At 42.0% G+C, this 15,182-nt stretch overlaps 1 protein-coding gene and 1 long non-coding RNA gene across 3 annotated transcripts; one reads left to right on the forward strand and one right to left on the reverse strand.

The window, feature by feature from the left end:
* Positions 1–710: 710 nt before the first annotated feature.
* On the reverse strand, positions 711–14,542 carry rundc3aa (RUN domain containing 3Aa). 2 transcript variants are annotated; one of them, XM_063472349.1, is made up of 11 exons: positions 14,271–14,542; positions 6,287–6,402; positions 5,926–6,059; positions 5,735–5,820; positions 5,448–5,537; positions 3,462–3,542; positions 3,207–3,372; positions 2,964–3,121; positions 2,249–2,362; positions 2,033–2,139; positions 711–1,675 (listed from the first exon to the last, which is right to left on the reverse strand). In XM_063472349.1, exons 1-11 carry the CDS (start codon positions 14,375–14,377, stop codon positions 1,533–1,535), a joined length of 1,302 nt encoding a protein of 433 aa, XP_063328419.1. In that variant the 5' UTR covers positions 14,378–14,542; the 3' UTR covers positions 711–1,532. The 2 variants fall into 2 exon arrangements, with proteins under 2 accessions (XP_063328419.1, XP_063328418.1); XM_063472348.1 differs by having other exon boundaries at positions 6,275–6,402.
* On the forward strand, positions 9,084–12,658 carry LOC134626478 (uncharacterized). The gene is made up of 2 exons (XR_010093824.1): positions 9,084–9,238; positions 10,308–12,658. It is a non-coding gene; the product is annotated as an uncharacterized LOC134626478 (long non-coding RNA).
* Positions 14,543–15,182: the final 640 nt, after the last annotated feature.

A 15,182-nucleotide genomic window follows, 5' to 3' on the forward strand; every position in this document is an offset into this window, starting at 1 on the left:
TCCCAGCAATATGTCCTGGCAGCATAACAAAAGCACAGGAAGCTTGCTGAAGGGCTGAGAGGTTCCTGTGAACTGATGAGGATTACGCTGGTAATGTTGAATTATTGCCCAGTTATTAAAGCATCAGGGAAAATGACAGTCAAAAATTAATCACTGGGTGTGTAGCTGTTTGACAAACTCCATATTTCAGTGACGTAGATAGAATTTTTCACAGAGTGACTGCTGGAGGATTGTGGTGCCCTCTGAAAAAAAAAAAAAGCTCTGGTGAGGACAAAGCAAGTCAGGACGCCCACGATCAGCAAAGACTAGTCAGATCTGTCTATCATGAGTTATGAAGTCCTAGAATTCGTTTACTACTGTTTCAACTGTTTCTTGCATCAGCCATGAAATACTGACTATAAAGTTGGTAAAGTTTCAGCCTTTCTATCAAACACTCATCAGCAGAATAATTCTTGCAGGTTATTATGTTAAAGCTGGAATTTTTGAAAAGATGTTTTGATCCGTTTAGAGGAAGTAAAGTCTGGGGTTTTTTTCATTTTGTGGGCAAAATGCAAGTACTCTAATTTGTCGCAGAACCCAAAGGCTTAGAAGTTATATGATATTCATATAATATATTTAACCAGCAGATGGAGCCACAGCGATGCAACTCCCTACTTAACATCTATATTGCTTTTGCCACTGTTCCTTCTAAGACACAGTAAAAGACACACTTCATGGAAAAAGGCAATTTATTGCAACACAAAACAAAATAACTCAATGTACTGCATACGTGTAAAAAGAACATACTGTTGGAGATGAAATGAACATATGCGGTACTTTAAGACTTAAAAGAATCCATAAATAGCTGCACAGATTTAAACCTACTGAAAATGTTTGTGTTGTTTGATTAGCCAGGCAGGAATGATAAGCACTTTCAAGGGTGACAGACCCTAATACCATTCAGTCACACAGAGCATACGTCTCGATGCTATGACACCATAAGGGCAGCCTGTAAAACCACCCACCCTCTGACTTTATATGGATAATCTGCATCTCTTAAAATGATCATCACATCTGTCTCTGCATCCAAAGAGCTGCTAGTGCTGTCTTGGTTACACTTAAAATTGAATAAAAATGGCCAAAGGTGCACAAATACACAGAGAATACCATGAGAAGAATACAGATTTTCAAATAAGGAGCAAGATGGGAAAATTTAGATGCGACTGGATGCTTTGGAAAAGGTCTGACAAGTGTTCCCGGAGGCACTGCATGATTTCAGATGAAGGGATTTACAGATACAAAGAGGGATATGAAGAAAAGATAAGGTGAGGGGAAAGGAAAGGAAACAACCAAAAGAGAGAGACTCTTTTAGCTTCATGACAACTTCACTCTCATATACAAAAATCCAGATGTGGTGTCATAAGATCCTGTTGTTATCCCATAGAGGTGGCTATAAGATGAGAGCAGGGTTTTGGTAGGGTGTTTGGACATGGTCAACGCAGCAAGGCAGACAGGCTGGGGTTCAATCTCGGCTGTTGTTGGTCTTGAAGCTCCTAGCTGGGAGAGAGCGCAGGGCTGGGTTCAGTGCTGATGTTGACTAAACACTCACTGGACTTGAGGCTTGCCAGAGACTTTGAGCTCGGTAAAGAGGCCAAAGAGCCGCACAGACCCAGCATGGAAGGAGTGTTATCTTTTCCTGCAGGAACATAACAGGGAGAACACAATAAAATTCAACTTGTGATCATGCATAGTTTAAGCTGCCCACATGAGGCATTATAAATGGGCGTCAAGCTTGCATTTGTTATGAATATGTATGTCCATGTGTATGGGTGGCTGCTTCTGAAAGGCTTTTATGTAGCTGTGCAGAGAGGACGGAGCAGGATTATGGTTACTTTGTTAAGTATAAAAGCAGCTAATAAAAATCGACTCTGGCACTGCATAAAATTGCATTTTACTTAACAGTAAATACTGTCTACAAAAACAGAAAGATAATATTACCGCTAGAGCCACATTAAAATGCACTACATGCAGCAGCCCTGAAAAACATTATTACCTGCAGAGGTCCAGGCAGCGTCGCCATTCTGCCTCCCGTCAGTCTTCTGTGAGTCAGAGTTCAGACTGACTTCAGCGGAAAGCTGCTCCAAGCTGTGGAAGCTCCTCCTAGTTTTCACAGAATATCACCAAGACACAAACATGTCTGGATGAGCATGCATTAAAATATATATATATATTTTTTTATTAAAGAACTGTGCCGTTTATTTAAGCTCACCTGCGGAAGAGTTTGACATCACCTTGGTTGTTTGTGATGGTTGACCACTGGTTGATGAGTGGGATGGAGAGATCTTTAGCCAGGTGGGAGGAGTCACAGGGCATGAGGGCAGAGCTGAATGCAACAAAGAGTAAAATTATTAAATTCCAAAAACTCTTAGTTTTAGTAGACAAATATATGAGCCTGAACATCAAAGACAGATGCAGCAAGCAAAAGCATCCATAGTTTGTTATAGTAGTCTTTAATACAGCTGTCAGTTAAATACGCAGACCCTGGTGTTGCTGAACATCCAGAATCATCCTCGGATTTTACAACAGATCCTCAAAACTAACAGACATCAACATGATCAGTGAGAATTGTAGAAAACTGGGGATTGAAAGAAGCAGGTTTGTCAGGTTGTGTATCTTTATATTATATCGATAACATTTAAATATATTAAAAGTATTACAGACATAAACCTTTGCAGTCTCTTCATGAGGACAGCGTCAGAAGCCAGTGTAATAGTGTCTTTTATTCTTCTAAGCAGAAGCAAACTTGTTATGTCAACTAAAAGTCAGAATCTAACTCTCCCAAGCTGTGAGGTTACATTAAAACAATAGTTTTAGCTCCCCTTTTAAACTTGGCCCAACATGTAAACACACTGTATAATGGAAATCTGTGTGTGATGAAGAGCAAACGAATAAATGTAACGCCAAGCTTGTATGTGCTAACTCACAGTTGTGCCTGCAGCTCCAGCACAATGGCTTCCAACTCCTTCTTCTCCTGTTGGCTCTGCACTGTCAGCTCCTCCACCTTGGCTCTCAGACGCTTGTTCTCCGTCTCTACGTTCTTCAGCTGTGACTCCCGCAGGCGCACCAGCTCCTCTAGATAACCCTGAATAACACATATTGAATGAGGCAGGTAATTCTTTGCAGATGCTCATAGCGATGATCAGATATGTAACGTTGTTATGGGTCACCTTCTGAGCGTAGACAATCTTAAATCTTTGCTCCATCTTGCGACACTTGTTGCTCCAGCTCTCCTCATCTGTCACCAGAGGGATGTAGGGATGCTCAGGGATGCTCTCCTCGCTGTTACTGCTGTCAACACTGCGCCGGTCCTCCTCATCACTAAGGTAGTCATAGCTAAACAAGAGAGAGGCTGGAGTATTAATGTGACCACATTCCTGTGCATGCATACATCCATTGTTAGAAGTGGCGTGATGAGCGCTCACCTCTGAGTGAACTTCAGGTAGGGTGTATAATCAATCACAGCCGGGGATTTCCCATCCAGAGTCTCGCCCTTCAGGCAAAAACTACACGGAAAGAAATAAAAAAGTAAAATAAATGGAAAGTGCTGTGTACATTATCCATTAATAAACATGCCTACACTACTGGAAAATTTTATGCATTACTAGGTACTATGCTCAGATTCAGATGACAGCTAAAAAATTATATAGCAGACCTAAAAAGATGACATACACAAAGTAAGATACTTAAAGGGGGCCTAATATGCTCATTTTCACCTAAGTAGGATTATTCTTAGACTCAGCTACAGTAGTTTTGCAAATAGTTTAAAACAACCTTTTACTTACTGTCTAAAACAAGCTGTTTTAGCTACTCTCCCTTGAGACAATTTGGCCAATTTAATTGGCTTCCCACCCCAGAACAATGTCAATTAGATCACAACATTAAAGACACGTAGATGAAACACTAAGACAAAAAAAATGTCTGACAGCAAACATTTAAAACGATTTATTGGTTCATAAGCTGACCTATTTATTTGAAACTTTGGCCATGATTAGTATTCACCACTGTATCAGTATATATATTGCTGTGCAAAGGCTTTGAGCAACACGTCATTCATTTATATTTTACTTCCAAGGAGCCAAACGTTTTTGTAATTTTTATAACGGTCTTGTGCAGTAGATTTCCAGGCTTTCTGAAGGTCTTTCAAAGAATTTTTGCTAAGAGCTCAAAGATGCTTTGTTAAGTTGAGTTAAGTGTTAAGTGTTTACTTAATAGTCAACACAACTTAACACAAAGAAGTGTTGTATCCACATATAACAAACCACTTAGCAAAGAACTGGTTTTAAAATGGTATTTTTAGGCACTTTGTTACTCAGACTCTGCTGCAAAAACACATAATTTGTTCCAGTTTATTTAGTTGAATATATTTAAAAAATGCCAAAGATAACACAGTTTCATTTTTGCACCAACAAGGTGATTCCCAAAGAGCTATTGGCTAAAAACTTGGTATATCTCAGCATGGTGGGTGTGCAGCGCGTCCTTCAAAATTATAGAAACTGGACAAATTATCTACAAGTATCTATAAGTCAAGCCCATAAGAAATAGTTAAAAAACATCCAGCAAAGACTTGACACAGAGCATGAGAGATACATCTTGTGCTCCAGCTGATCCGTCTACTGTTCAGTCTCACAAAAAATGGTCTCAGTGGAAGAGTGGCTGTCAAGAAGCCATTCTTATCAGTCACCCGTCCTGCATTTCATCCAGTGCCGTTTGGGATCTTATCAAAACATTATGTACGTAGAAAAGTACCGACAGATTTTGATCCATCATGCAACACCATCTGATTGGCAATAGTTTCATTTTTCAGGACGACAATGATCCCAAACACAAAACCAATGCAGTAAAAGCATACTTGGATAGAAAAAACACACAATGGAACACTATCAGCCATGGCCTCAACATTACTGAAGAAGTGAGGGGTCATCTTAACAGAGAACAGAACAAAAGGCAGCCTACATCCAAAAAAAGAACGTCCTTTAAGAAGCCTGGAGAACTATTCCTGAGGACTACTTAAAGAAATGACAAGAAAGCTTGGCTAAGAGAGTCCAGGCTATGAATAAAAGAATAAAAGTGGTCACAACAGACTTGAAAGTCAATGTGACTTTCAAGCCTGTTAGAATTGCACATACTCGGTTTTTGCCTTATATCCTCTAATTCCATGTGTTTCCACATATTTCCTGTTTTCCTGGAAAAATATAAAGTGATGAGGGGTACCTTAGGACTTTTGCAGGGCATTATATTTTACAGAAAATAAGGAAAAAGCATAATGAAAGGATAATAGCTCCACTTTATGATAGCTTACCGCATTCCACGTAATACCATATTGATTTTAAAATGCCTGGGCTGCTGTCTGTGCTTCTTTCCAAATATATTGTGTTCTGTATCACAGTCTCTGCACAGCTCCACCTCACCTGAAGTCAATGGCACTCAGTCCAATCAGCATGCCAGTCAGCACTGTGGCCTCCTCTCTCAACATAATGGCACCATCATCATAGAACCTCCTGCCAAGTAAAGAGGTGATTATCACTTCCGAATTTCTAGTTATCATACTCAGTATTTACGTTCATTTTCTTAGGAGTAAAACCCTGTATATAGAACCGATGTTTCGTATTGAGATGCTGAATGTGAAGTGAAGGAAAACGGGACTGGGGATCATTTTAAACCAAAGGTTTAGTTTAAATTAAGAATCCAGTCAAACCTTGTTGTTCTTGTGTCTCTGAGAGCAGTGGACACATATTCAGAGAGACGTTTCTCCATCAGCGCCACTCGAATCCACGCCCGGCCCTGTAGGACGATGTATTAGTGAGTGGGAACAGAGGATCTTTTCTCACACTCATCCACACACAAACAGACACGCACACACACTAGAGTGCATACAAATCTCCTTGCCTTGGCTCGTGATGTGCTGATGTTCTCTATGTTTTCGATGCTGGCAATGCAGTTGTTCTGCACCTTGCTGCACGCCAGCCGGATGTATTCCCAGAAGCTGCGCTGTCCATCTGAGCTGAACCAGCTGCCAGAACCTGGTTTAAGATTAAAACACGCCAATCAATCATTTCTGTTCTGACAGCAAGTGAAACTAAAATATGCACCCACAGTAACAATCCAGCTGACTGTGTAATCGCACCCATTTTATGGCTTTTTGACGAGAATGCCTGCTGCATTTTTATTTCAAATATATTTCGACTGTTTCACAATGAAAGTCATATTAACTTTGTCCATCTTTCCTGTATGTTACCTGCAGTGTTACCTTTGAAGCGGTGGCTGAGGATGTGCTCTAAAATGGCAGCAAAGTTGATAAACTCCTCAGATGAGTCATCTATGGGCTCTGCTGTGTACTTTTCGAGGAGAGTCTTTACGGAGAATCTGAAATGGAAGTGCACCGAGAAAGAAAAATTAGACAAATACTGCACACTTTGATGGCATGTGCGAGGGGTTTGGACTCTTAGTTGGCTGTGCTGCACATGAAATGCAGTTGTGTACTGTAACCAAGCAGACAAATGTACTACTGTATTTGAACAACAGCTGAGAGGATTTTTTTTCTTCTTTTTTTGGGAACCACGCCATCTTATCATACTGAGGTCACCCCAATTGTCTTGTGTACTGCACAATGTACCCCTTCAGTGCTTTGGCAGTGTTATCATGAAAACAATACAATTAACTCCCTGTCTTTACAGCCTTTGTGCGTGCTGTGCTTCCAGGTCCCTTTGGGTCTTGTCTCTCTGAGGGACCGACGAGCATGAAAGAATGATCAAATAATTCCCTCCCCCTTATCTATACATTGTGGTGTGATCTATTTAGGGCAGCTGCCGGAGCTTTAGCTTGGCTTTTGACCTCACATGCTCACCCCACCGCCTGCACCACAGAAGGAACGCTATGCAGCGTGCATGTTAGGAGCGGGCATCCAGGCACAGGCTCGGGCGGGCTGCCTCGGCTTCGATGGGCAACACTAGCATCACAGAGGGCAAGACTGCCCTGGCAGTGGGAAACACCTCCATAGCCAGGGGAAAGACTACAGTCTCCTTAGGCAACTCCTCCATCTTCAGGGGAGTGACCACCACCTCCATGGGAGATTCCACCATCCAAAGGCAAAAGACGACTGTGGCTCTGGGACGGGCCAGCTTCAGCCGGGGAACCACTACCACCTCCTTCCGTAAAGCCTTGACGTCCAAGCGGAGGAACACCTAAATGGAAAGGACCCCCGAAGCCAGGGCTAAGACACCCAAAGCAGCCAAGCAGTCCAAAAAAGACTCTAACAATGAGTGGAAAACTACATTTTCGTCAAGCAAAACCTCCTTCACCAAAGGGAGGGTTTCTATCCTGAGGAATAAGTACGCCATCTCCTGGGGTAAATACTCGATCTCCTGGAGCAGAACCACCACAATTTTGGGCAAAACCAGCATAGCAGTGGGCAATACCTCTGTTTCACGAGGAGAGACTACAAGCTCTCTCACCACCCTGACCTTCACCCATGGGACCAAGTCTGTGTCTGTGTTCAAAACCACTCTCGTCAGGGGCAAAGAAACGCATAGCAACATCTACTGGGATTTTCACACTTGAATCCTGCACATACTTAAAAACCCATGGACATATCTATGTGGTCAGTTTTAGAAGGTCAGTAGTGATTCAAAATCAATAAAAAGAGCTGCTATGTCTATGATGTGTATAAAAAAATGATAATGACCTGCAGATCTAATAGGTTCGCAATCAAAAGCGAGCCGTCCCATTCCCAAAGTAGTGCTGAGCATGTTATGCAAATGTGACATTGATGAAATGAGGATTTATGGTGTGTTGACTTGGCAGGGAGGGGATGTGTGTGATGTATGTGGAGACAGAAGAGTATGTGTGTGCTCTTCATCAGCACTATTCTCCTGTATGTTGTGCATCAACATGTCCGCATCGTTGGTTTGAATGTGGTATTTTTTCTGCTGATAAGACTGACTGATACTTTACATTTCCATAACTAAGCTCCCACACTGCAAATCCAGTTTTCACCTCCAAGACTGTAAAGGTTGATCGATGTAACAGTGCTTATAAAAGTAACATGTCTAAACACTGATGAGCTTGACTGTTTTGTATGTGGACATTTCAAGATCTGTAACACATTAAAGGGGAGGAAAATAAAAACTTTGCATGAGTTGCAAAAAGTCCAGCAAGATTTCAAATGGATAATAAACACCAACTGAAGGAACCACACCCATATTCCAAACGGAGGGACGGCACAAATCCAGAAGAGGTGCAATCAAAGCTTCACATACATATGGAGAACATGAGCACATTCAGCATCCCTTTCATTTAAAACACCACGGTACAACTCATTTCACGTATGGGGCATACAGTTGTACACAAAGGGAACATCTTACAATCACAGGCTATAGGGAACAATAGCTCAGAAGAAAGTGATGTCACCACAGACTGTCCTCTTTGCAACAATGTCTCCTTCAACCGTCCGGTGTCGTCGTGGCGCTGGGACAATCGCTTTACTGTCCCAGTCCCCCCAGATAGGCTGTGGCCACCTACGGCTGCCTCTGTCCATTCACAGGGACACATGGGTGGTATGTGGCCTTCCAAAGCCCACGTTGAAGAGCTCAACGAAGGCATTATGCGACACGGGGGTCGCACTATCCACGCTTAGCATTCTGGTCCACTCTGGATTGTAGCTGATGTTACTATTACTCCCGAGGGCTTGCAGAGCATAGAGTGCTGCATGAGTGTGCGATGCTTTGCGTCTAGTGAGTCCCGAACCCTGCCGTCGAATCTGGGTCAGGAAGACAAGCTTCTCCTCAATGGGCAACACCAGCTTCACGGAGGGGAAGACAGCCTTAACCCTGGGCAACACCACAATAAAGAGGGGGAAGACCAAGCTTGCCATGGGGAATTCTTCCATCACCCGGGGCAGGAGCACAACATCTCTGGGCTCCTCCACTATCACCAGTGGGAAAACCAAGATCTCGCTGGGCAGTGCGTCCTTCAGCAGAGGTACCACCACCACCTCTTTTCGGAAAGCCATCTTTCCCAAACGCAAGACGCTCTAGATGAGAGAAGACGGCATCACGGGGTGGGGGGACTGACTCAAAATAAGAATCATCAGAGAGAACGTATGGATAACACGACGGAATCGGCACTGAGAGCAAAAACTGGATTAAATTTACTTTTCGAGCCTTGACTTTGTCAGGTCACTTTGGATTTATCAAAGAAACAGGTTAGTGGCATCTGAATTTTGTCTGATAAAATGTTTGAAAAGCCATATAGATCAGCAGATTAATGGATAATAGAGCTCCAGAATGTTAGGCTGAATCTCTTCAAGTGTGTTCTCTGGGCAGCTAAAACTGGTTTTGCTGAATAAAAAAAAATCCACTTGGTGGGTATTGCCAAATAAGCACAAATATTGTGTGCTGGGACCGGGGGTGACAGCTACGATTTAGCTTCACAAAATAATCGGCTTCATACTACCTGATGTTGTCTAAAGGGATCCCATCATGAAGTTTTCTTCCTGATGAAAAGTTAGAAAATTAGAAATGTACTAATCTGTCTGAAATTTGAGATAATGAGTGAACAGTAAATCATATTCACCCAAATTCACAGTACAATCCCTCTTTGTGATGCTTCCAAGTCAGAAAAATGCATTACATCAAATATTTTCTCACTGTGCAGAGCCTAGATGCCATGGAAACCCAAGCAGTGGGTCTGGACGCTCAGTATACGAACCAACATGTAACAGCTTCTTGTTAGCAAAAGTTACAGCATTTAAAATCATAACAACAAAATGTCAACAGCTGCAAAAAACCTGTCTGACCTAATGATGCGAGAGCAATGTTATCTTAACAGGAACATTATAACAGATGATTGTAAATTAACTGAAGTCCTTTGATCTGAAGGGGAATCTCTGGCGTGCCTCAAATGCAAATGGATGGAGTGGAATAGCAACATGTTCTTGGTACGATTTGACACTGAAAAACAACTGCAGGGCCTTCTGACAAGCTTCTTTTGTGCAACCTCTCACTCAGCCTGGATCAATGCCAAGCCCACTCTCAGCTCTTGTTAAATGCCCTCTTGTTCTCCTTTCTCACCCCTCTACTGTACTTACAAACTTGCGTTTGATCTGCAGCACGACACGGGATAACCAAAACTGCATTCATCAGCAAAGACATCTAACCTACACACACAAAGCTTCACATTAACTCTCTCGACTTTCATTTTTATTTCTTTTCCCTCACAAGCATTTCCCTGACTACTTTCTCTGTCTTCTTATTTCTGTCTCTGTCTTCTAGCCTTGGCATAACCAGCAGGATCAGATGACACAGGTGAACTCCTCACTGGCCGAAGCATTGCACAACGCCAGCCAGTGCTGTGTTTATCATCGTGGACTGTCGGGGGAGGCGTCCTGCACTGGACTGGCATGAGAAAGAAAAGGCTTTGTGCTCTGAAGAATATTTCAAATCACAATTTGGGCCAAATCCTCAATGACAAAAAAAAAAAAAAAAAAAAGTAAAACAAAAACCACACACACAAAAAAAACAACTACAGCAGGGTGTGTCTTTCTCTCTCACCGATCCCCTCTGTGACCAAGTGTCCAGGAAGTGTTTCATGGTCAGAGGAGGTGTAGAGGGATCACGGCGTATGACGGACAGTGAGGGTGTTGAGAAGCACCGAGAGTGTGAATCAGATATTTGAGTATGACAGAGGGGTAAAAATGAGGAATAACAGGAGAAGTTAACAGTGAGAGTGTAGACAGATCAGCTGATGAGTGGTGTCCAAGTGTTCAGCCAAACTTTTAGAAATTTCTGCTGTAATTTCAAATACTTGATGGTGTTGGTAAAAAAAAGAAAAAGAAAAGAAAAAAGCGTAGGTTCAGAAATCAGGAAAAATGCAAAAGAAGGCTGCACAGAAGCTGAACGATTAAAATTAGTGTTATTCCATCTGCACACGTAGATTCAAATATTCGTTGACTCTCTTGCCGAAGCACGCCTAACAGGCGTGCTTTACTACAGTTCAGAACATTTTATTCTCTTCTCTTGAGCCACGCCCCAGAAGGCCTCAGAGCTCAGCCAACATGCAGCACATCGCCCTCCCTTCTTGCCTCTCTCCCAGCTCTCTTTGTTTACAGGAAGCAGCTGCATGGATACCTCTTCACATCAGACTTGTCTCACTCATCTTATCTATTTTTTTCTCAGGTTCACCATGTCTACAGTAGCACCGTTTCTCCTGTCACGGACCGCAGCAAGAGAGCTCTTAGCCAGCCTAAAAAAAGCAGCAAAACATTCAATTTTAAACATTAACGGATGGAAAGCGCCCTTAAAAACAAGCCAACACAAGCCGGTTGGTTTGCTTCCTCTGATCCCCAAACATTTTGTCAAACTGAGCTCAGATAAACAACGCTAATCCGAGAGTTGCACGAATGTCCTCCACTCGCTGCAAAAAGCCACATTTAGATGAACCCTGTTGCTATTGACAACAGTCCCGCTCAGTATGATACTGATATCACTGTGGATGTCATAAATATCAAGTCTCTACGTGGCCCTAAAAAGATTTTTGGGGTTTTCAGATACTTTCTGGAATGTCTGGCAATTCAAAAGTCCCCCTAACCTAAAAAGAAGGAGCATTCTTCTTACTTACTAGTTAGAATAGCCATCTCTTATTATTTTTCTCTGTTGTTATTCTTTTTTTGTCCATTCTTTTCTCTGTAGATACAGCACGTCTCATTAAAATAGGATTGGTCTGTTAGGTATGACACCGAAACACTGAGCAAAGATCAGTCAGATTTCTGTGGCTGGTACTCGTGACCCACATCATGCCAGATCAAGTGTACACACTTTTAACCGGGACTTTGATGCCAACACATTAAAGGAATTGTTGGGAGTAGAAATGTTAATCTCTGCGTGTGCTGACTGTATGTTAAACATGTATGATGTTGCAGTAAGAAAAAAAAAAGAGGGCAGACTTTATATATGCAGTAAATGCACACACACACACTTAGGTTAAATAATAGCTTGGCCTGGTGAACTAATCAAGCACTAATGTCACAAACTCAGCTGTGGGAATGGCTGCATCTCAACAACCGCGACAGAGCCTGGATCCCGGATCGTGCAACACGATGCCCTGCCTGCACTAATGCACAGCCAGAGGGACGGTGCTGATTCAGGCTCTCTCCTCATTATCCGATCAGCGAGCAGCCTGTGAATCAGCTCTGACCTGAACAACATGGAAAAGGTCCAAAACACCATGAGCAGGGAGATCGGGCAGCAACTCGGACACGCCAAGAAGAAACTGCCCTCGAAGTGAACCTAATCAATTTCATGTTGTTCATTAGAAAATGGAGAAAAGTTGTTGTAGTAAGCATTACTGATGGAAAGCTGTTTGAGATTTATTTCTGTCTTGTCCAGTTTGTTTGTCTTTAAAATGCTTAAATGATTAAATCTGTCTTAGCATGGTCAGGAGAAACTGAAAACAAAGGTGTTTTTGTGTCCCTGCTAATCCTTGTCTGTGTCCACTGTGAGAACTTTTCTTTCTTTGCATGCATGCTCTCTGTGTTGTTGTGTGTTTTTGCCTCACTGTACATGCCACTAAAACGCAGGCAGGACCTTAGATATAAAGGTACTGGAATAAAAATGCTTGACTGTGAGTCCATGTTGGAGTCCCTTTCTGTTTTGATTGGTGGTTTCTAGCACTACGGTGCAATAAATTACAAGAAATACAGCAGAGCTCAGACGCACGATGCCACTTTTATGAACACTTTTTATGATTATAGTCAATTTGCAATTCAAGATGAGGAGTAGTACTATAGTAAATCTTATGAGAGCACAACAACATGATCAAAGCAGCATTTTCCTGCCAGTCTCTGTAGATATCACATAATTAACTAATACTCCAAAAGTAGGATAAGGTCACTATAACCTAGTTATGTCAGAGAAAGGAAAATAATCAGCAACATATTTTTACAAAATGGGTAGTTCAAGTTATTTTAAGACAAAAGAAACATCTGAGATGTAGATATTTGTGGCATTTTTCTAGACTTATACAGTATTAGGTTGTCCATCGTTGGGATGTGATGATTATTTGTGCAAAAGACGTTTGAGAAAAAAGCACCTAGGCCTCTGAGAAGTTGTGATAACATGGTCCAAAAGTTAATTAGCCTTCAGTGAAATGAGCAGAGTCATTTTTACATCTAGGGATCTATCTGCCTAATTTGAAAGGTTACAAAATTAATGCAAGGAGGTCATGGAGTGCTGAGAAAAGAGAAAAGAAAAAAAAGATTTCTCGGCTATTTTTAATAGTCTTGCTATATTTATTGTTTCTATATGAATATAAACATTGGTCTCACATGGAAGCACGCAAATTAGAGCCTCTGGTCAAAAAGGATGGAAGCTGTTAAAGCTCTAAAGATCACACGTGATGTAATAATGTGCAGATTGGAACCAGGAGGGTGTTACATATTGTATAAAACTGGACTTACTGTGCAGCTGAAGAGCTCTTGTTGTGTGAGCTGTCAGCTCACACATTTACAGTGCTAACCGCACTGCAGAAGACAGTGATTTATTAGAGCCAATCAGTCAGAGGCCATCTCTGTAGTGCGTGGAGGCTGGATGGAGAAGGATGGAGGGCCCCTGATGTGGGGAGGAGTCCTTGCACTGCCCCAAATGCCCTTGTCCAATTCAGGCACTGAAGCTCACCATGATGGAGGAGGAGACCTGCTGCTGACTGGCTTATCTTCCCTTCATCCCTATTCTGCAATTGATTTTGCAACACTCATCACTTGAATCACTTGAAGGTGCATTTCCTGCTATAGAAACAAACACGCAGAGGACTGTACTTTTAAACGACAGACAGAATTAATAGATTAACATCATAGCAAAAAAAAAAAAAAGACAGAAAAAGCCCTGCAAGTCGTAAACGAGCATTTAAAAACAAACCCTGGATAATTGAGTGGTTTCTTTAGTCTACTGTTTACTGTCTCTATTAAACTGGGTGTGATGACAGAAGGTACGTGAAGGTGAACACGCACCTGCCCCCTCCTTAACCCTCGCCTTTCTAGAAATGTGGCCCTTTTTTCTGTAATATTTTCCATTTATGTTGCTGCCATTGTTTCACTTTGGGAATGAGCGCTGGGGTGGAATTCTTGGATGAAAAAAAAAACCCTTCATGATGAGCATACTGGTGAAATTATAACCCGAACAGCTTGCAATGACAGGCTCCTACTGATAAATACGGCACGTCGATGGTGTCGTGATGTATACCTGCAGACCGTGATGAGGTTTTTTCGCTCCACGCAGACGCTCCGAGCAGACGCCTTTTTCGATGTCAGACCCATAGCCATTGCTGTCTGAATACAGCCCGACTCCATCCAGCGGCGGCCCCGGGGCCTCTTCGGGATTCGTGCCCAGGCCAGGACCTCTCCCTATGCGGGCCCTGAGTCCTACAAACACCGGCCGTCCTCTGCGGGGAGTCACGGATGCTGCTACAGTCGCTGCTGGAAGAGGAGGACGGGATCTAAGCGACTAGAACCAAGTTACACGTATTCATCAGTGCACATTCCGGTTAAAAGTTTCAAAATAAAACCATCTTCCCGTTTTCATTACAGATTCATCAATTATACTGGAAGTTCCAGTTTTCCGGTGACAGGCCAAAAAAAAGATTGCTGATGTTTTTATGTCTTTGTATGTGTTTTATCTTGCCTTACATTGGTAGGTAGGCTGGGGTCAACAGAATTTTCAAAGGGCTAAATATAAAATAAAGAAATTACCTTTTTTGCAAGTATCTCGACTCTGCGTTATTGTAGCTACTCTGTGTCCTGCATTATAATCAATCCAGTCCTTTTTTGCTGCTTAAAATATCTTTATAGAACTTTTCTTTTACATTTGTTGTAATTCCTAAAGTCCTCTTTAACCAAAAATGTTTTTAAAAAGATATTTTTAATATCAGTTAGACTTTTTACCTGGAAAAATAAAGGAAGTCACTGTCTAAGAGTAACTTAGCCAATTACTTCCTGCAGCTCCTACCTTGTGTCTGGTCAGAAACTTTTGCAATCTATTTGATAGATTATAGACCAACAAGTCATTTAAAACAGTTTAAATAATTATAACTTTTTGACAAGTATCTAAATTCCCCCTTTGGCAGACAAACGTGTTCTGGCACAGCTCTAAAAATTA

The sequence above is a fragment of the Pelmatolapia mariae genome, linkage group LG4 (genome assembly GCF_036321145.2).
Source record: "Pelmatolapia mariae isolate MD_Pm_ZW linkage group LG4, Pm_UMD_F_2, whole genome shotgun sequence".
Lineage (NCBI taxonomy): Eukaryota > Metazoa > Chordata > Actinopteri > Cichliformes > Cichlidae > Pelmatolapia > Pelmatolapia mariae.